The sequence below is a fragment of the Seriola dumerili genome, unplaced genomic scaffold (genome assembly GCF_002260705.1).
Source record: "Seriola dumerili isolate Sdu_G_001 unplaced genomic scaffold, Sdu_1.0 BDQW01000665.1, whole genome shotgun sequence".
In the NCBI taxonomy this organism is placed as follows: Eukaryota; Metazoa; Chordata; class Actinopteri; order Carangiformes; family Carangidae; genus Seriola; species Seriola dumerili.
The window spans coordinates 632,797-655,228 of NW_019174920.1; the positions used below are offsets into that span (position 1 = coordinate 632,797).

Consider the following 22,432-nt stretch of genomic DNA (forward strand, 5'->3'; position numbering starts at 1 on the left):
TATTATTATTATTATTATTATTAGTTTCAGTCAGATGAGAGGGCTCGGACAGTCCTGATGAAGCCTGAGAGACTGTGTGACATCAGTCTTCATTCATGTGGATTCTGGCAGCTGCAGACCTGAGTGAGTAAATCAAACTGAAACTTTAAACGTGAGAAGGAACAAAAACACTGACGCCCTGCAGTGACAGATGAAAATATCACCTGTGCTGTGGGGGAATGATAAGTGTTACAAGTGGCCTAATTTTGAAATATAACAATGAATAGGTCATTGTTCTCCATTCAGATTATTGATATTATCACAGCTGAGTGAGAGGGAGCTGTGACGGAGCAGAGCAGGAGGAAATTTCCAGATTTCATCATTAAATTATCTGAATATTATTAAAATATTATTATGGCAAAAAAATCAAAATTAAAATTAACTTCCAACTAAAATAACACAACATGATGATGTGAAGTCATTCATATTGTCGCACATATTAATTGTGTATATCAGAATAGAATATCATTGTAGGAGTGACAGGGGAACGGTAAAGTTATGATGTGGGGATGTTGTGATAATACAATTATTATACCAGGACCGATTCACATTTACAATCATCGGCCGTGTTTAGAGCGTTAAACGACGACGACTTGTGTGTGTGTGTTGTGTCTGCAGAGCCTGGTTATGGACTTTAACCTGCTGACGGACAGTGAAGCCCGGAGCCCGGCGCTGTCGCTCTCCGACTCCGGGACCCCGCAGCATGACCAGGGATGTAAAGGTCAGGACAACAGCGGTAGGTTTACACCAACACTGTGTGCACTGTGCATGTTTCTCTGTATCTGTCCGGAGTCATGTTACGTAGTCCTGATGATGGATGTCCACGGACTGGATCTCATGGCTTACCTGGTGCACCACGGGATCAACTCAGTCTCTGGAAAATTAAAGACAGCGGGTTTAGGCTAAACATTTGATGATAATAATATTTCTAATAATAATTCTATAAAATAGCTTTAACAAATGATGGATGCAAATTGGCTCCAAACCAAACAGAGTGTAACGATCCTCTGCTTTAGTTTGAAGCCTGTAATGTTGTAGGTGTCTCTGCGCGCTGGATCACACGGAGATAACACAACAGACACACAGCATCAGTCAGCCGAGCTCATCAGAGAAAATTATATTAGGCCTAACTAAACAGTCTTTAGCCTGTAAACCACTTTGGGAGGAATCAAATGCAGCCACACCATCCACAAGTCTACAGAGACTCTGATCCTGAACCAGCCTCTTTAATTGGACGCTTATTACCTCCGTTACGGAGGTTGTGTTTTCACCGTGTCTGTATGTTCATTTCTTCGTTCGTTCGTTCGTTAGTTCCTTTGTTTGTTTGTCAGCAGGATACGTATAAACTATTGAACCGCACCAGACTTAGTGAGGGACTGGGCCATGGGCCGACGTTTTCGTCACTTTCTCAGGAAAAAATGTTTGAATCCTGATGTGAAAAATCAGACACATTAATGGTGTTGAAATCTGTGAGTTGATATAATTTCGTGCTAAAATAATAGATAATAGATAATAATCCGGATCTGGTGCAGGAAAATGTCCGGCCTCGGCGGAGGTGTGCGCTCTGGTCAGTGCCGGTTTCTGTGCCGAGACATTTTCGGGCTCAGGCTCAGGGGATGGGCTCAGTCGAATTCATTTGAATTGGATTTGAAAATTAATTGCAAAAGAGCAAAACTCAGGAGACTTTCAATCAAAATAAGCGGCCGCGCTTGTTTTGATTGAACACAATATATAATCAAGAAATATCTGATTGTGTAATGATGGAGTTAATAGTCAATATTTGATAACAATTTAATACATATAATAATTAAATATAATAGGCCAATTATCTGCATGTCATAAAAATAAAAACTGAATGGAGCTCCAAGGTCTACGGCTGCTGACTGCAGGACATGGTCAGTTCAGCCTTTTTATTCATTGATTGTCTTTTTTAACCACGTTAATGCAGACCGTTGATTGGTGGTGGATTATTGGTGATAGACCTGACGGTATTGGATGGAGGTTACTTTTTGTCTTTCCTCATGAACCACCACGTTGACAGCGTGTTATAAAAAAACAAATATTCACCTGAACTCTGTCTCTAACGTCCCCAGCATACAACATCTCCACCCGCAATCTATTTGTCTATTTATATCTGCCTGGTGTGAGAGTGTGTGTGTGTTTATGTGTAACACTGTCTAATTGCCAAACTGTGTGTGGTTAGAAACCCAGTCTTAACAAAGTGTCAAACACGAACTATTTTGGAAAGAAAAATTGTGTAAAAATGTTTTCACGGATCGAACTCATTTAAAGAAGACTCATTTGTTATCTGTAGATCTTCTGTTTTTTTAAACATTTGAAATGTTTTATTCAAACAGGCCCAGATGGTGTCTGCTAATTTCAACCTAAACTCCACACTGACACAAATCTCTCTTTTCTATTGATGGAAGGCTTTTTCTTTAATGTAAAAACCATAATCCACTGGAGGTGGGGGTGGGAAGGGTATTAAAATGTGGTGATGATGTATGAATTATTTTAAAATGGGTAATTATTCATGTTTACTAGTATATAAATCTAAATACAATTAACATGTTTTATTAATCAAATCTGAATTTTCACAATAAAAGTCTCAAATATTTACATTCAGTAAAACAGCTGTGTAATAAAATAAGATCAAATAACATTTTAAGATTGAAAACACATTGTGGGTATTTTATAAATTTATTTCAGTATTTTGAGTCTTAATGTGTTTAAATCTGTCAACTTTAACCTGCAAAATAATGAATAATGAATAAGGTTCAGAATTTCTCCCACAATATTTACGATTTACAATTTTAAATGTATTTAATGGAACAAAAAAAAATATGAAAAACAAATACGTACAGATTCTAGAGACTGATTAGAAATCTGTGAGAGTGGTGAGGGGCATTTATAATCCTATATTAATCCTGACAATGGAGCCTATTGATCAGATTTTTCACTCACAGAAGATTTCAGCAAACGATCATGTCACTTAATCTAAAAAATTGTAAATGACTTTCTTTGAAGAAAAACATTCTTTATATGAATCAGTTTTCTCTAAGCAATAGTGAGGGAACTGTCCTGGCTTTTGTTATTCTTTATAATGAACATAAAGTACAACCTTAAATCTGAATTGGGTTCAACTGCAGTAGCTATAGCTGCCACACCTTACCACACCAAGCTGACGCCCATGCCACAGGCATGGACAAGTGAACCAGCCATGACTGAATGACCTGACCTTATAATAAGCTTTCTCTCTGTAAAGACTGACTTTGATTTTACCTGCTCTCACCTGGACTCAGCTGAAGTGCATCATTATTGCTGCTTGATTGTGGATGTTTCCAGATGTTGAGAAGTGATTTGGTTAAAAGCCTCTTGAGGTTTTTTTTCCAGATGAAAGCACTCTGGGAAGAAGACCTGGAGCAGCTCTGTCATGTTGGTGCATTATCACCAGATTGCTCCTATTGTTGGTCAGTGTGTTGCTCTAAAAAGGGTTGCCCTTTCCTCTGTATTGTGTCATAGACTTTGGCCTTAAGTGACAGCTTACCCAGTGTCAGTTTACTGTCAGATAACAGCCTCAGCCTGGCCCTTATTGGTTTTGCTGGTGGCCCTGTGGAGCCTCTTTTTAAACCCTGCTGATCATTTTGAACGGCTCCCAGAGAGCTAAGCCCTTGCCAAATAGAGCCCAACCTGCCCCAGTCACAAAAGCTTGATCCAAAGGATTAGCTGGCAAACTAATTTCACTTCTCTCTGTGAGGTCCTCAAATTGTGGGAGTCAGATCTGGCAGAGAGGAGCCCTGGCAGACATAACATGGATATGTGGCCCTTTAAAATGACTGTGCTGGGGGGCAAATGCAATCACCTGCTGCTCCTGCACATCTTTGAACGTAATGCAACGTTTGGATTCATTTTCTCCTGGCAAAATCACAGCCATGCTTGTCGCGCTGCAGCCTATGGGATAGAGGGATTTCAGATAATGTTTGATCTGACAATATTGTCTAGTCAGTTTCAGCAGGGGTTGGATGGTGTTGATCCAGGGTGAAAGGTGTCAGAGTCATGTGCTGTTCAACAGATACAGAATGTGTTGACAGTTCTGCTTCTCTAGTACTGCTGCACAGGAGCAGGAACAGGGTTCAGATGTTCTGCTTTTTGGTGCTTCCTGTTCTCAGTGGGTTTATATGCCTCATTAATACACAAGCCATTAAATTCATCACATTCTTGATCACAATTTATTTTACAGGTCCCATTGTATCCCAATCAATTGAAAGGACCTGATATGTAGTTGTAATTCCTTTTTTCATTGAAGTTCTATCAACTCTATTACTAATTAGAGTAAAAAATTGAGACATTTTTCTGTTGGTTCATGTCCACGTGATTAACGCTGACTCATTTCTAACTTGCTTAGCCCACCTGTTGTGTTCTAGTTAGAACCTTTAACCTACAGTTGGGAGAGTTCATGAAAGTCAGGAGAATTTTATAATAACTGAAACTCCCGCTGCCCCCCTGTATTGTAGGTCCTTTTCCCTGTCTTTTTATTTATTTATTTATTTATTTTTATTAATTTATTTATTTTTATTCTTTTATTCTTTTATTAGTCTTTGATTTTATTATACATTTTTGTTTTTATTTATTTAGGGATATTTTTAACCATTTATAAATGGTTTTAATAAAGAAAATCATAACACTCTTCAGAGTGTTACGTTTTAACCCCAACCTAACCCTATAACCATAACCATAACATTAACCATAACCATAACCATAACCATAACCATAACCATAACCATGAACTTCAGTGCTGGCCCCCCCACCCCCTAGTCTCCAGACCTGGATCCATTTGAACATCTTTGGGATGTGGTTGAACAGGAGACTGGCAGCATGAACGTGCAGCTGACAAATCTTCAGAAATGATGTGATGTATCATGTCAACATGGAGCAGAGTCTCAGAGGAAAGTTTCAACATCTGGTGGATCCATGACATGAAGAACTGAGGAACTACCCAGTGTGGGGTTCCTAATAAAGTGAGCACTGAGTGTACATAAACACAAACAGATGGAACAACAGTGACCACGACTGACTTTTTGTGAGGCTCTAGATCAGATCTTTGATGGTGACACTGGTGAGAGGACAGGATGAAGCATCAGAGGAGTACAACAGAAAATTATTCATCTGAGAACTGAAGATGAACAGGAGATGCAGACTGTTAACTGACCATGTTCAGGATCAGAACTACCCCAGGGCCAACAAGGTTTGCCATATCCTGGACTGATGATCTCACATCCTGCTTTGAACTGGTCCTGATGGAGCCAATAGAAACCATAGTTTTAAATATGTCAAACTTGGAGGGATGACAGGAAGGAGAGAACTGGAAGGAGGTAGACCAGACAGACATTCTCTCTTTTTATGGTTATATTTATGAGCATGTTTGCCTTTATTAACATGTTAGTGAAGAGAGAGAGGAAAGTTACGAGAGACAGGGGATGACCTGGGCTTCTGCTGTCAGGACCCAACCTTCATTGTACATGCTGTACCAGGTGAGCTACCAGGGTGTCCAACCAGGCAGACGTTCAGTCTGGTGTACATGGACCCAGAAATGAATCCACTCCTAGTTTATGGCATTCAGAACCTGATCAGGCATTTTTTTGTGCCATCATGTCAGTTTTGCCTGGGAACACCACAGATGTTTCTATAACTTTTTCTAAAAAATGGAGGGGTTTGAAAATAAATGTCCTATCTACAAGAAAGTAGTCTAAGTAGTCTGTGATAAATAGCACAATATGTTTCCTCTGTTACAACCAAAATACTTCATAAATAATATTTATTTCACCCAAAAACAAGATGTATATTGGCCTACAAAATGGAAGTGCAAAACATATTATAATTATTGGAAATTAAGCAAAATGATAGAAACCCAACCCAACAGCAAGATTGTCTTTGACTCAAAACAAAGCAGAGCAGGTGACATTTTGTTAATAAACTTTCACTTATAAGAGAATATTCATCATTGTAAATGATAATATCTAAATGGATTATTTTCAGTCATTAGGCTTTTAAGCAGCTTTTAGGATTTTCTACACAATGTAGAAGCAGCTACAGTATGTACATTTAAATACAATTTATTTTAATGTTAAATTTAATTCAACTTAAATACAATTGAAATATATACTAATACCAAAGTGAAAATATTGTGATACTTTACTGTAGTAGCTCCAGTTGATGTTAATTCTTCACCACATTTCAGAATAAAATACTGACAATAGTAAACGAGGTTACTTTGCGGATTAAAAGTTTATATTCCAAACATACTGTAGTAATAGATTAACTCGATTAAGTATAATCCACATAACAGGAAAACAACCCATGAGCTAGATAATGCTGTTAGATTAAATAAACCCAATTCACCTCAACCAGCAACAAGACTGAACTGCTGCTTTCAGTGGTAATGATCCAATGATGAAAAACCAGAATGACTCTCAGTAGAGTTCAGACCTCCACCAAGGCCAAACAGTTCTACACATGTTTTAATTTATTGTCTTTAATCCTCACACAGACAGCTGTGTGGTTTTATTAGCTGCTGTGTGAAATGATGACGTCAGGATTTTACAGTTCAAACAGCTCTACACTGTATGAACTGTCTCATTGTCGCAACTGCTGTGTGTAATTTTATTATTCACATGTTGAATGAAACAATGACATAAGCTTTCCGAACTACTGCTACTGCCATGTGCACTGTTGCTCACTATAAATTATAACTCAGTGTGTGATGCAGATTCAGCATTTTATTCCACCAAATCTCTATCCATCCTGGATCTGACCTTTAACCAAAACTGAATGAGTTCTTCTCTGGCCCATGACCCAGCTCTCCACTAAGTGTGGTGTAAACCTGCTGATAAACAAATAGATGAACACAAGTGAAAACAGAAGACCAATGTATCTCTGTTATAAACAGTACTTATAATTTTGATACTTTAAATCCTGATAATACTGCTGTATCTGGACTAAAGTAAGAAAGCAGAACTTTTACTTGTAACGGACCTTTTTACCAAAGTAAAAGTTCTGAATCTTTTACCTTTTCACCTTTTCTGTATGACGACTGGATCGTTTCTCGAGTCTTACAAGCTCAAATAAATAATTCTGCCAGTTTACTTTCTTAGAACACTACAGTGCACTTAATAACATACTGTAGTCATTTAATGAAGAAATATAGTAAAATAAAGTGTTACTGTACTAACAACACATGTATGTGGGGAAGATACAAAGGTTAAAACATGGTTAAGTGTTCCCTTTTGTACAGAAAAACAAAAACAGTGGTTTAACTTGTGTTATATTTATAATGTTATAATTTGGGTGAGATGAATTAACAACAGGGGAAAGTGTTTTGTGTACAGAGTTTTGACAAGTATGGCACGTTTTATCTGTCTGTCTGTCTGTCTGTCTGTCTGTCTTTGTCTCTCTGTCTATCAATCTGTCTGTCACTTTGTGCCTGTCTGTATGTCTGTCTCTGTTTTCATGTCTGTCTGTCTGTCTGTCTGTCTGTCTGTCTGTCTCTCTGTCTGTCTGTCTGTCTGTATATCAGTCGGTCAGTCAGTCAGTCAGTCAGTCAGTCAGTCAGTCAGTCAGTCAGTCAGTCAGTCTGTCAGTCTGTCTATCAGTCTGTCTGTATGTCTGTCTCTCTGTTTTCATGTCTGTCTGTCTGTCTCTCTGTTTTTATGTCTGTCTCTGTCTCTCTGTCTATCAATCTGTCTGTCTCTCTATGTCTGTCTGTATGTCTGTCTGTCTGTTTGTCTCTCACCTAAATATGGAAACTATGGTCATAAGATTTTTCGTGCTGATGAAAGTGAAGGCTGTTTCGTTGTCTTGGTGAATCCTGTCCAGCTCCTCCAGTGTAACTTATGAAGTAAGATTTCCTCTGTGTGTCTGCAGACACAGAGAAATCCCACCACAACCAGCTGGATGAGTCCAGCACTGAGGACAGTTCTCTGAAGAAGAAGCAGAGACGGCAGAGGACTCACTTCACCAGCCAGCAGCTCCAGGAGCTGGAGGCCACCTTCCAGAGGAACCGCTACCCCGACATGAGCACCAGAGAGGAGATCGCAGTGTGGACCAACCTCACCGAAGCACGGGTCAGGGTGGGTACACACACTCCACCACATCCCTGATCATGTTGTTATCACAGCAGCTGATTTCAGTAGTGAGGTTCTCCTCTCTGTCTGAAGGTGTGTAGTGTTTGGTTAATGAAAGCCTGCAGTCTGTTGTACATCAGTCTAACACTCTGCTCTAATCTTGGTCAGATGTCCAGGACTGAGGTATGTGCCCTGATTTTGACTGCTGATGATCTCATAATCTTTCATCAAGCACGACCATTAGGCAAAAGTTTCCATTTGTATCCAGAGCATATCAAAAATGTAGTGTGGAGATTGGTAAGACATTTAGGCAGCACATGATCCCCAGTGGATGGAATCATTCCTTTTTAGACACTGGAGTTTTCACCAGCAGAAAGGTGACACATTTGTACAAACACATTCAGGCTCCCAAAGGAGTGAACCCCTGGATTTTCATTCGTTTTAGTGACCAGTTCCTTAACTTTAGTGCCACACTCAAACTTTACATTTTTAGCCCCACTACTGGTAAAAATGTGTTCACACTGATGCATCACTCTCATTTAAATGACTGGAGTCAGTCCATGTGTGACAAAACACAACACACTTCAAAGGTTCTTTTCAAAACCTTTGACTTGTGGGGTGATTAAAACTACTCAAGGTGATTTCAAGTCTTTTAAGTGTTTTAAAGACAGCAGGGGTTTAAATTTGTTGTTATGTTGGATTAAAGATGTTTATAAGCAAAAATATTCAAACTCTTAAAATCTGTCTATTAGCTCATAAAATTATGAAGAAAATCTAGTAAAAAAATAAAATATAAGGCTATGACTGGACCATGGAATATGGAATATTATTGTATATCTACTCAGTTCAATGAAATTTCGAAATATGCCAGTATCATCCCAAAGATAAATACTGAGCCAAAACATATGATTTCTGTGTACTAGGTCAGATGTTCTATTCCCTTCGTATAAAGCTTCAGTTCACACACTAAACCTAAATGTCAGAGGTGCAGGAGAATGTGCCCACACCCAGTGGTTCGGTCAGTTGAGCTATATGGAGCAGGAGGACACGCATTCTGATGGATGACAATACAGTTGCTGGCCTGCCTGACAAGTAATGGATCAAATTAATATTGGCTGGATGAAAGGTCACATAGCGCACACTCTTGGTTGTTATTTTGAATGGACAACAGACGACCCATTGTCTCGTTCCTAACGTCTATGAGTGGCCGTTCTAACGCCTTCATGTAGGCAAATTTCTTCATGTCCAGAACAGGTGACTTCACCTGTCAGTGGGATTCATGCGTTAATCATCCTGATGGAGCATACTGAAAACATTCAATAGATTGTCTCAGGATAGGACAGACTGTGAAGAATTTCAAAGTAAATGTATGATTTGTGATTAAGTTTTGTAAATAAATTGACTTCACTCAACTGATACATTTTTATCAATATCATTTAATATCTGTAAAAACAGCTCACGTTACATATGCTCTGGTACACAGGTACAAGCTAAGCGTTGAGCTCAGTGCTAACATCAGCATCCTAACATGCTTACAGTTAAAATGGTAACATGCTGCTGTTTAGCGGGTCATATTTACCACAGTCACCATTTTAGTTTAGCATGTTAGCATGCTAACATTTGTTCATTAGCATTAGAAGTGCTACATACAGCTGAAAGGAATGAATTTAGTTTTGCAGGTGTTTGGTCATAAATAAATAAATACTGGACAAAGTGACATATTGACCTGATGTTGCAGCTGGATAATGAGTGATGAAGACTGACATGATTCCTGATTTGAATTATATTTATTTTCCTTCTTATTTAGTCTTCTTCATGATGCATTTCCCCTCTGAGATGATTCTTACCAGATTAAGTGTACAGAAGAGTTTATATTAAAGTTTAATAATAAAAGATATAAAAACCAACTTAAATTTAAAACAAATCAGCTTCTAAAAACAGACCAACTGTTTAAGTTACTGCCTCAATCAGCTGATCATGTATTGTCCAAAGAGGAGTGTCTACGCACCCACACAACAATTCACCAGTAGCACTGCAACAATAACTGATCAATAATTAAATGTCCATTATTCTTACGCATAATTAATCAAAATAAAGATCAATTTCAAAATGATAACTTTGGCTCTCACAGATGCCTTCTCTTGGTATCATTTGACCAGTTCACAGAAGACACATGAACGAGACGGTGAATAACCTTCACACAGCACTGACTCTTGGTCAGGCTAACACCTGGAGCTTCTGTTGTGGGGTTTCCCCTGCTGTCACTTAGGTGGATGGAAAACTCAGAGTCATTCACTTTACACTAATGATCAACAGCATTCTGTTGCTATAATAACAGAGGATTGGATGATTCACAGCATGTATGCCAAGGGCAAAGACATGACTGAGGATCAACTCAGGAAATTTTTACGAGGATTAATGAGATAAAAGTTTTGATATCAAAAATTTAATGTAAAGGAAATGTACAGATGTTAACACATAACCAGGAGGTGTCTGTCCATTAATGAAAGATTTCTGTGTCATACAGAGAAAAGTTTGTCCAGAATTTTACCCTAAGAGACAGTTCTCATTTCTAACCCCCGCACCCCCACCCCCACCCCCCATTCCGATTTTCCACTAAAGCTTTAATCCAATTCATATCCTCCAAATATAGGACCATAAAATGACAAATGTGAAGATTGCCCTTCCCTGACATTTCTTTCATTGGGATCTCGCTATTCAAATAAGTCAATGATTAGTTTTAATAAGCCTTGCTTAATATGACTGTTTGATGATACACTTCAACTTACTTTCTGGGATCATTATGTCAAAAATTCTGAGTACACATGCACACAATATTATTGAAAGTATCTAAGAGGAGTTAGGATACTTTGACTGGATGTGTTTTAGAATTAAACTTTATTGACTAAGGAAAAAGTCATTTGAAAATAACTTTTTCATTCTCTCTATTTTTTCTTTCGTTGCAAAAATAATATTAATTTATATTATAGGCACCTTGTGTCGTATTCACTCCACCCACTATCACATGACTGTGTGCAGGTCACTGATGTTTTCTTGCCTCCACATCTCTGGCCAGCAATGGAACCATTGTGTGTGTGTGTGTGTGTGTGTGTGTGTGTGTGTGTGTGTGTGTGTGTGTGTGTGTGTGTGTGTGTGTGTGTGTGTGTGTGTGTGTGTGTTAACTGCTTCAGTCTCCTAATTCCAGTTTAACCCCTTCAACATTGATTGATGCACTGACACCTTTATCATTACACACATAAGGTTCAAGTGACTTTATTTATGGTATAAGAACTTTATTTTGAAAGTTCAAGGATAAACTGATAAACTAAACCTTTTTTTTAAATTTTTAAATTTATTTTTTTTTAATTTTATTTAAGTGTAATAGGACAAGACAAAGTGATAACATACATACATACATAACATACAATACATACATTGGACAAACTTCCCGGGAGGAGTGTTGTGCCTAGGTTGTGTGTGGATACCTTGGCGTGTGTGTTGTGTGGGTGTGTTGATGGAGTTTGGTTTTGTGGCAGTGGAAAAATATTGTGATTGTATTATAGGGGCAGGTGGTGTAGAATACGAAGATAATAACCAAAGTAATAATAATACTGATGATAATAAAATATGATGTAAATAAGTATGAAGATGATATATAAATATATTACTGATGATATATAAATTATATTAATAATAATAAATATATTAATAATAGTAATGATATAGTTTATAATTAAGTAATGAACAGTAGGCATCTTAATGATAGAGAGAAGTTAAGCTCAAAAAAAAGGAGTAAGTAACATAAATAAAAAAGATATATATCATATATATAGTATATATATATATATAGTGATAATATATACTACTAATATATATATATATATATATATGTATATATATTAAAAAAAATGGATAATTAAATAAATAAAATAAAAATAAAACATATGGGGATTGGGAAGTAATAATAATATTAATAATAATAGTAATAATGAAGTAGGATAAGCGAAAGAGAGAGAAAAAAAAACAAAAAACTGGATTAGTAATAAAATTCGATCTATAGGTGAAGAGATTGGGGTGTGAATTAATAGTGGTTGATGGTCACCCGTGGTCGTTTACTCCCGCTAAAAATTGTGTCCCCGTTGCTCCCAGACCGCTGGTGGCGCGGCCTACTCACAAATAACTGTACGTTAATACATTTGTGTGTGGTGCATTCACTCTGACCTTTTGATATTTACTCTTTTGTGCATTTTCTTAATTATTTGTGGCCAAAAAATAGTCAGTTAGCTAAATATTTGTGTCAGTCTTTTAAAAAACAGGAGCCAAGCTTCTTTAACTGTATGATTTTCAATTATATCCAAAATTTTGAAAGGTTTTCACAGCCTTCAAATCTGATCTCATCACGAAAAGTGTGGACCTTTTGATATTTTGATTGTCTGTTTTATGATTATATATTCTTAGAATTATGTCAATAAGGTCAATTTCTCACAAAATTTCATAAATTAAAAAATTAACGTCTCTTAACTGACGTTAATGTGCGTTTCTATCTGAAGGTAAAATGAAATGATCTAAGGTCACATGTCCACAGTGTGTCGGAGTTACAAGCAAGTTTTCAAAACTGAAAAAAAAACTGTTAAAACATTAAAAAGACTTTATTCCTTTTGCAACACATTTTGAAATATGTGACAAAACTTTGCTTCATTATGGCGCCAATCACTCCACTTTTTTTCAAAATATGCATAATCAACTGCAGTAACTCAAAGTTTTTGTTGAAATGTTGCCACAGTCACAGACTGTTCAGAGTCTGAAGGGAAAAAAAAAAACTTGGGGATGTTGTGACAATAGATGTTTTAGTGTAATATATGTACTGTACAAACAAGGGATGAATGATATGAAAAAAATATATTGCAATAATTTTGGCAGATAATGTGATTTCAGTCAATGGTCATTTTTGCATTTCATGTGATTTTTTTTGGGTCTGTACCAAACAAGCAGTTGAGTCTGTGCGTCTGTAGCACCACAGCGCTTCCTTTATCATCTGTCGTGACACATTTTACCTCTTGTGATTTGGCCATATTACAGTTTTGATTATACAAACAGAGGTATGATGAAACTTGATGAAAATCTCTGAAAACCTTTCTTAAATTATCACAATCCTGTGATTTTTCTTTGAGTTTTTTTATCTGTAAAATTGACATTTTGGTGAATATTGAATCAATTGTTGTTTAACTGTGTTGCATTCCATTTTCAGGCTCTGTTCACTATCTAAGCTTAAGGTGACTGACTGGGTGTTTAAAGCATGAGGCCACTGAAACTGTTCTTTGCTGCTTGTATGTGGAATACAGTTAATGTTTGGTGTCCTCTCTTGATGGTCCTGATCTAGACTCAAGTCTTGAGACAGGTTGCTGGTTCCAATCCAGCCTGACAACCGTGGTGTGTATGTCTCTCTGTTGTCAACTGAGTTCACACATATGTTGACTCTTGTCACAAACTGTGTTTAATGTCAAACTATGTGTTTGGATTCAATTTATCATCACTTACTTTCTGTTTAAATTCATTTTTTCAAAGTGGAGAGATGTTTTTAAATAAATCAATAAAAACTTTAAAGGCCCTGAAAACACATGTTCTCAGTATAGTGATGGGTCCTGCATTAACACAATAATATTCTGCACTTGTTGTTATTTCCACCCCAGTTCTTATTTCACATCAGAGATATCAATTGAGTTTTCAGAGCTGAAAGTGAAGCTACAAACAGACTGTTCACTCAAAGTGTTTTTCCTTTTGTTTGTCCAGGTATGGTTCAAGAACCGACGTGCCAAGTGGAGGAAGCGAGAGAGGAACCAGCAGGCAGAGTTATGTAAAAATGGCTTTGGTGCCCAGTTCAATGGACTCGTGCAGCCTTACGATGACATGTACACAGGCTACTCCTACAATAACTGGGCCACAAAGAGCCTAGCAAACAGCCCGCTCTCTGCCAAGAGCTTTCCCTTCTTTAACTCAATGAATGTAAGCCCCCTGTCATCCCAGCCCATGTTCTCCCCCCCCAGCTCCATCCCCTCCATGAACATGGCCTCTAGTATGGTGCCCTCAGCGGTGGCTGGAGTTCCTGCCACTGGGCTCAACAACCTGGGCAACCTCAACAACCTCAATGGCCCCACGGCACTCAACTCGGTAGCAGTGACCGCGGCCACTTGCCCCTATGCCACCACAGCCAGTCCCTACATGTACAGAGACACCTGCAACTCCAGCCTGGCCAGCCTGAGGCTCAAGGCCAAGCAGCACACCAACTTCGCGTATCCGGCAGTGCAGAACCCTGTGTCCAACCTGAGCCCCTGCCAGTATGCTGTGGACCGGCCTGTATGAAGAGGAAGCTCCAACACCACGCCTGACCCAACCCACCAGCTGTAAGTCCATTATTACCCACAACTTCTCAGTTCCATCTCTAAGCTACCAGATGTGCTGCAGACTGGCAGGTCATGTTTTGGTGATACACAGTGAGAATAAACCTGCTGCAGCAGATAGACATGCCCAGATGGACCACCACTACTTCAAAGGAACTCTCCCATGTGTGAGACTGTCACTGAACTGACTGACTGCTTCAAAGGATTTATAAAGATTATTATCCATTATCATTTTTTCCTTCTTTTACTGCATGATTAGAGTTAAAGTAGAAAACAAGGGTAAATATACATGGAATCTTCACCTGGACTGGTGGTCAACATGTTGGCCCAAAAACATCAAATGTGATCTTTGCTACTGTCACAGGAAAAGGGACCTGTGGTTAAAATGCGAGAGACATGGAGGATGTATATAATGGAATTTTTCTGTTTTGTATGTGACAAAAAATATATGAAAATGTAGTACTTTAAAGATGAGAAAAGCATGTTCTTCAAAAACAAGGGCCCTATGTCGATGTACTATGAACACATCCATTAGGAGCTTTAAATTTTGTTGTGAATTCCTCACCCCTTAGAAGGTTACAGGTCAAAGGTCAGCTTGGCTAGGTGAGAGGAGGGCAATACTGGAAAGTAAACACACCCTCAAGTGGTTTAACACAAAAAACAACAATTAACACATACACATACCAGAATATCAGCAAGATTTTCAAGTAAATCTAAAAAGCCATTAAGTATATAGATTTGTGTGGTGTTATACAAAGGGAGTCCATGATGTAAAAATTGTATGTAAGAGTGCAGTTGTTAAAAGAGAAATCAAGCTTTTTTTTCTTGGTGTTGCCTGCTTTGTCTCATTAAAGAACCAATTAAAGGATCCGTTTTTATGAACTACACATGGACTTACATTGAACAGTTCATGTCCTTCCATATCTCTAATCTAGCCTATGACATTAGCCGGTATGACACGGGCCAAAACATGATGTTCTCACAACAATGAGCACAGCGCCATGGAAACCCTGACTCACTTCCATGGCAACACTTACGCAACGGTGAATGAGAGTAGTAGGTTGGAGGGATAGAGGTTGGGAGATATAGATGTTCCCAATAGCTGCTCACTGATATGTTTGACCTACACTCCGAGTGGTAACTGCAGGCGATCCAGTGACACAGCAGGAATTCACACAAGTCTGCGGCTGAGGCTGCACCAGGATTACATAAGGGCCTCAAGGAGCGAGGTGTCCCAGCAGAGCCACAAATGAGGGGTTAGCAGCTCATCAATTCCCATCAGCCCCGGCAACTGTTTATTATTCTGACATTTCCACTGCTGCTTTTTTTCTACACTCTTAAATAAATTCTACAAAGTCACATTTTTAATCACAACATTTAAATTCTGCTGCTAACTCTACCACACAATTCAAATACTGCTTAAACCAGTCTAATACTGCCCATCAAGTATGTTTTAAACACTTTTTTATTAAAGAAAAAAAATGTCACTGTTTGAAAGAGGACAAAAAGAAAGAGAGAAAACAAAACAAGTCAACTCATATTTTCTTAAAAGTAGGCTAAACTGACAACAAACAGTAGGCGAGCTGTTAATATTCATTTGAACCTGTCTATTAGCAAAACAATATGATAACACAAGGTCCATTTACAAGCTCCAAATTAAAATGTGAGGCCAATAATAACACAGAGCTTCGTTTTACAGAATCTGACTCTGGTTCCAGCTTTGTTATTACTGAATGGAAAGTAAGAGGAGCTGGAGTTGTCAAAACAACAGGTCCCATAGTGAAAAGGCAGATTACAAAAAAACAGATTTGTTTTCATAGAAAAAGTCAAAACCGTCTGCATTAACTAAAATATCATGATCTAATAACTTGGTCCCTATTTTTTATATATTTAATACATAATTACAGAGTTCTCTCCAGCAGACTTTCTAAGAAATTATTATGAGATTACAAAATAAAGAGTCCACATCACCAGGACTGGATGAGAAATAAAAGCAACTCTAAAAATATTAAATCAGCCTAAAATGTATAAGTTTGAACTTTATAATGTTAAATTTTTTCAAAGTGAATAAAACCTGCACATTTACAAAAAAAAAAAAAAAAAAATCATTTAGTGTCATCTGCAGCAGCTGTGGTCCTGTTATCACTGAATGAGCCCTCCTGTTCTGCTGCTACTCATACAGACTACTCTTGATTGTGATTGGATGGAGGGTGTGGATTAACTTTTAGTAAGTGGATGGTTTACCCAAACACCTATGACATATGTTTGTCTTTTTAAATTAATGCAACAGCTGAGCCTCAGCTAAAGATCTTGGAGTTAGGATTATTTGTGTAACCACTAGTAACACATGAAAAAAGCATAAATAGCTTCTCACTAGGAACCACACAGATGTAATTTTAAATGTGTGAATGTGAACGTTCAAATCAACTGAGAGGAGGAAAAGAGGAGGAAAAAGAGGAAAGACAGGAACCAAGCAGAGGACCAGGATAAGTGGCCACAGTGGAGCTCATACCTGCAGGGGACAGAGAGGACCGGAGATGACATGTGACCTAAACCACAGGGAAAACACAGAGGTGTGGAGAAGTCACAGGTAAGAGCCTCTGTATGTGACTGAGAGGAATTTAAATAAATAACATCATGTAGCAGAAGAAGTCACTTTTCTCTGCTGTTGAGTTTGACATAATCAGTTAAACATTCTCTTTGAATTTTGTCAGGATTATTTCAGTCCTGTCTAAATTTGCAGCTCAAGGATACACGATTGCCATTTGACTAATAATATTGATGCTGGCTTGTGTGGAGTCTGTAGTTCACCAGAAATCTGAATAATGAAAAATGGCCAATCCCATCCCATGTATTAGCAAATGTATATATCAGTCTTGATCAGTAGCCGAGAAATTCCAGTTCAAATGTTTTCAGGCTTTAGATAAAATGTGCTAGGACTTCATCAGACATAAATGTATGTATACTGTGATATCAAATAACCCTCATCAATACAGAGAGCAATGCAGAGCTGATCTGACAGCAGCTATTCTCCTGGTAGCCCTGACACAGACCTGTTTTGTGGAGTGAGGTGAAGCGGTCACAGTGTGTGCTCCTCACTGCCACACCACACTAAAGAATCAATATTCCACTGGAGGGGAGATATCTGCCAGTCCCTTTTGTTTACTCACACTACACAACTACAGAGCACAGACCGTGGTCTGGAAAAAATACCAAACCCGAGGATGTTCTAACGATTACCTCAGAGAGTAGAGAAGAGAGGAGGCCAGCAGAGAGCGGCTGGAGGAATTAGAGGTGGAGATCTGTGAGGGAACATACATTCTTCTATGGGACACCATGTTGTTTTAATTAGCTCATTAGTGCTCGTCTGTTTCTTTCTTTATATGTATGAACAATTTTAATATGCACTTTAGTTTATCAAAATTATGTAGCATGATGTCATTATGTCATTATATTTGAAAAAGCAATGAGTATAAAAAAATGAATTGTATAATGTGATAACTTATGCATAAGTGTAGTTTTTCAACAGTTTTAAAAATAATACACACACATACACACAAACATGAAAACCTACACATAGAAACACATGTTGATATAACAATTAGGCATATTATAACAGCTATAGCTAAAGTAAGGCAGTAATCTCTATGGACGGCACTCAGCCCTGCATGGTGCTCATATCTTGTCTCGTCATAAGAAAGATATATGAGCCATTAATAAATGTTACACCAGCTCTATAAAATGACATGCTGTTTCAAGGTCTATAAAATCTGAGATGCCTGTCATTGTAAACCACAGTTTACTGAATGCGCTGTTCAATTGTCTAATTGTCAAAGCATCAACTCAATGACTTTGAGTGTGGATGCATGATATTCAGGTTATTTATAAATGATCTACATCTGTATCTAATTCAGGTAAAAGTAACCTGTAATTACTGAAAAAATATTTTGATATAAGCCGCATAAGTATGCATATCTGAGTAAGGCCAATACAGTCTAATACAATTTTTCATTAATTTTGTGTTTCGTTTATATTTCATATCAATATTAATATTCTATATTAAAGGACAATATTTATTTGCTTTTTTTAACAAATCTTATCAAGAGACAAAATCCAATAGTTTGCGCTCAACACTTTCTGCCTTCCCCATCCTGTCTTCAGTTCTCTGTTTAAAAACTATATAGTTTAAAAAGTTGGTTTCATTTTTTTTTCAAAAAAGGCCAAGTAATTTCCCTATTAACATTATTGCTTTTATTAATTGTTCCTCGAACAGGAGGCGTGCATTTGTTGGGGACTATTTTAAGCTGTGGATGAATGCACATGTTGTGCTCTGGACTTTGTAGCTCCCACTAGAATAAATAAAACAATCATTTCTGAGTGAATTAAACAACCAAAGCTTCAGAGTGTTGGTTGGTGTATTTCCCACTCTGGACAGAGCTAGGCTAACTTTTGCCTCTGCTTCCAGTCTTGATGCTAAGCTAGGCTGACTGAATCCTGACTTCAGACTTCAATCTGTACAATTCACTCTTGGAAAACAAAGTGAGTGAGTGTTTGTCGACATGGTTTAAAACCTCACCTGCAGCAGCTAGAGACTGAACCTGTCTGTTTCTGGCTTAATGCCTTTCCCCTGATATTTCTCTGAGTTGTTTTCATTGACTGTTCAGAACACATGGAGTGATGCACTGCATCACTGCACCCACATGATATGGTGTGGATGTGGATCATTTCAGTTTGTCTTTGCATAGCTCCAACATGAGATTAAAATACCACAGTTTTTATTTGTTGCTTAGACCTTGACACAGACGTTGTCACATCAACACCAAGCCCAAAACCTATAAGTAACATGCTTCTGTGCAATTGGCTCTGTGTGTAACTGTCACCTCTACAGTAAACAGCAGATTAGTGTGAAAACAGTTCACATTTACATGTGTTTGAACTGACATGGAGGGAGATTTTACATGCTGTTTGAAATGTGGTATGAAGTGTTTCACATTAATGCACCAACATTTTCATGTCTCATAGACATTAATTTAGCATCACACATAAATGTTATGGTCCGTATTTTCTATTAATATTAAGCCATTAAAGAAAGAATTGTAAAAACATACAGTTTTAATCCCTGCAGTTACAATACATGGATTATTAATTCAATTTGAGTGATTTAACTCAAAAACTGATTATGTAGGATTCCTCTTGTTCTAATAGTGTCTTATTAAAAACTATTGGGTGTTTCACAGCCACAGGGTCAGTGCACTGATCTGTGCCAATGAATCTACCTGTTACATAAGGAGTGCAATTAGAATTTGAAGAGAGGGTACAGTCTATTTGCATGTCATTATTCCTCACTGATATGGTAGATTATTGTCTCGGAGGAGGTGGACTACATGAAAGCGAGGAGTGTGATAAATATAATTAGGACTGAAGCAGAAAACACCTTTGTGGTAATTAGCCTACTGTTGAAAATGCAGAGTAATTCAGCAGCTCTTCGTTTGTTCCTGGTAAGAGATTATCAAAAATTAGAACTGGCTGATACCAGCTTTTCAAAGTTATTAACTAAACAAAGTGACTTTTGGTGATACTTTTTATGAGCTGTTTGCTCAACCTATTGAAAGTGGGATAAATCTCAGGAGTTAATTATGAGCACTGATTTAGAGAAAGTTTCATAGATGTGAAGATAAGATAAACAAATTAATCCTCTTGGCACTTCTGAACCAATGATCATCATAAATAAAACTGGATAAAAACAGTAAAATACACATAAAATAAAAACAATGAAATGGACATTGGATAAAAAATACACTAAAATACAAGCACAATAAATTCAAAGTAAAATCAAGAGAAGAAGGTTCTTTTTTTAGGAACAGGTTTTACTGTGATGACAAAGCTGAGATATTCAGCAGAGGAAAAAGTGCCTGAGGAAGTTGGCGAGAAGTTAAAGACCTCCAGGCCCGATGGCCTGGAATGTATGATGTTTTAGACTATAATAGACTATTATAACAATGCCTCAGCAGCATTTTACTGTTGCACCTGGTTGAGGTCTAGTTTTAACTGCTTTTTATACAGGTCACAGGTGGGAAGTTTAGTCTGGTGTGGAAACACTAAAGGGTCACAAGAAAAAAGATGATTAACAGAGAGGAATGAAAAAAAAGATGTGATTCTGTTTTCATTTTTGACCCTTTTTCTAATCTTCACTTTTTAAGGGAATAAGTGGTGGCTGTGGCTCAGAGGGTAGAGCAGGTTTGATTCCTAGCTCTTCCTGTTCACATGTCCAAGTGTCCTTTGGCAAAATACTGAACCCCACATTGCCCCAAATGTATTGGTGTGTGCCTGTTGTTGAAAAGCACTGTATGAATATGTGTGAATGGATGAATGTGGCTTCCAGTGCAATGCGCTTTGATTGGTTGATAAAGCTAGAAAAGCTCTATATGAGGTCAGTCCATTTACCGTACAAGATTTGACCTTTTCAGGCCTCCCAATCCCCACTCAGTCATCTTTAGTAGTGCATTGTGTTTTATGAGTCCCTACCACCCTGCGCTTAGCGTTTATTATTAAAATTTAAAGAAAGTGTAAAAGCATGTATTGACCCTGTTTGGTGGAATCCTGCACTTGATAGTCCGATCGCAGGTTTTCACTTTGAGCAGTTTACTCTGCACAGATCCATCTCCTGTTGTAATAGCAACCCATCAAGGTGCAGGCACACCTGCCTTTTATAGTTTTTCAATAGTGCAAAAACATAGTTCCTGAAACTAGGGCCCTGTTTGTCAAAGCTCCACATACACAAACCAAAACCATATACACAAAATACAAAACATCTTACATCTCTTGCAAAAGCAAGCACTACATCAAAAACTATATAAACTCTTCTAAAAATGATATTTTAGCTTCCAAACTTTACATACAAACACCAAATATATAGATCTTTCCACTGCCAACTACACACCACTGTGATAAATCTAAAACTGTTTTCACATTTCTACTTTTCTAATGATATATGCTAAGTATAAAAACACTATTACTGTAGGTTTTTGATATTTCTCATTGGTAGCATGCTGTAAATATGAACACAAATGCAATGGAGAAACAAAATCTCTTTATTCTCAATACTGAATTGAAGATGACATGAACATACTGTACTGTAAAATACAGTAGGCCTATACAGTATTGCAGTTACTGTCTAGCCTGTCTCTGATCTCATCTGTAAGAATTGTCCTATTTCCTCTGACCCGTCCTCTCACCACTCCCTGTCCTCTGTGTCCTCTTGCTCCTCTTCCTCCTTCACCTCTTCCTCTTTCTGGTGTGCCTCTTTCTCCTCTTGCTCCTTCTCCTCTTGCTCTTCCTCCTCTTACTTGAACACCTCTTCCTCTAATTCTTTCCAAAATTGTCCTCCATTGTTGGTCACCAAAGAGCAAACCTGACTTGTATCTATGGTGATCAAGCTGTGATTTCTGTGTGATCTGATTGTTTACATATGTCTTCACATGTGCATCCTGAGTTCAAATGATTGATAACTGAGTGTGGTGTTTCAGTGGCAGTGTTTAGCAATTAGCACACAAAGGCTTTCAGTTTTGAATGATGTGTCTAATGTAGAAGTGTGATTGATGTTTTGCAAAACACTGTGTGTAGTGTTTTGCAAAAAGTGTGAGGCCGAGAATGTGCGTACAGTTGTGCAAGTCTGGGGTGACATTTTGCTCTTTGTGTGTTGAGTTTCAAAGTCTGTGAATTATTTTTGATTTTTGTGTGTAAGCAATCATAAAAAAAACTTTAAAGAGATGGCGCTCTGATTGGTTTATTGCATGTTATGCCCAACAAACTCCCATGAATAGTTAAGAGACTAATTGCAACCGTTTTGCATGGTGCAGGCATTATCTGGCAAAA

General features: G+C 37.7%; 1 protein-coding gene across 1 annotated transcript; it reads left to right on the forward strand.

The window, feature by feature from the left end:
• Window positions 1-663: 663 nt before the first annotated feature.
• Window positions 664-14,519, forward strand: LOC111236430 (pituitary homeobox 3). The gene is made up of 3 exons (XM_022765158.1): window positions 664-775; window positions 7,960-8,165; window positions 13,950-14,519. Exons 1-3 carry the CDS (start codon window positions 667-669, stop codon window positions 14,517-14,519), a joined length of 885 nt encoding a protein of 294 aa, XP_022620879.1. The 5' UTR covers window positions 664-666.
• The last annotated feature ends 7,913 nt before the right edge of the window (window positions 14,520-22,432 follow it).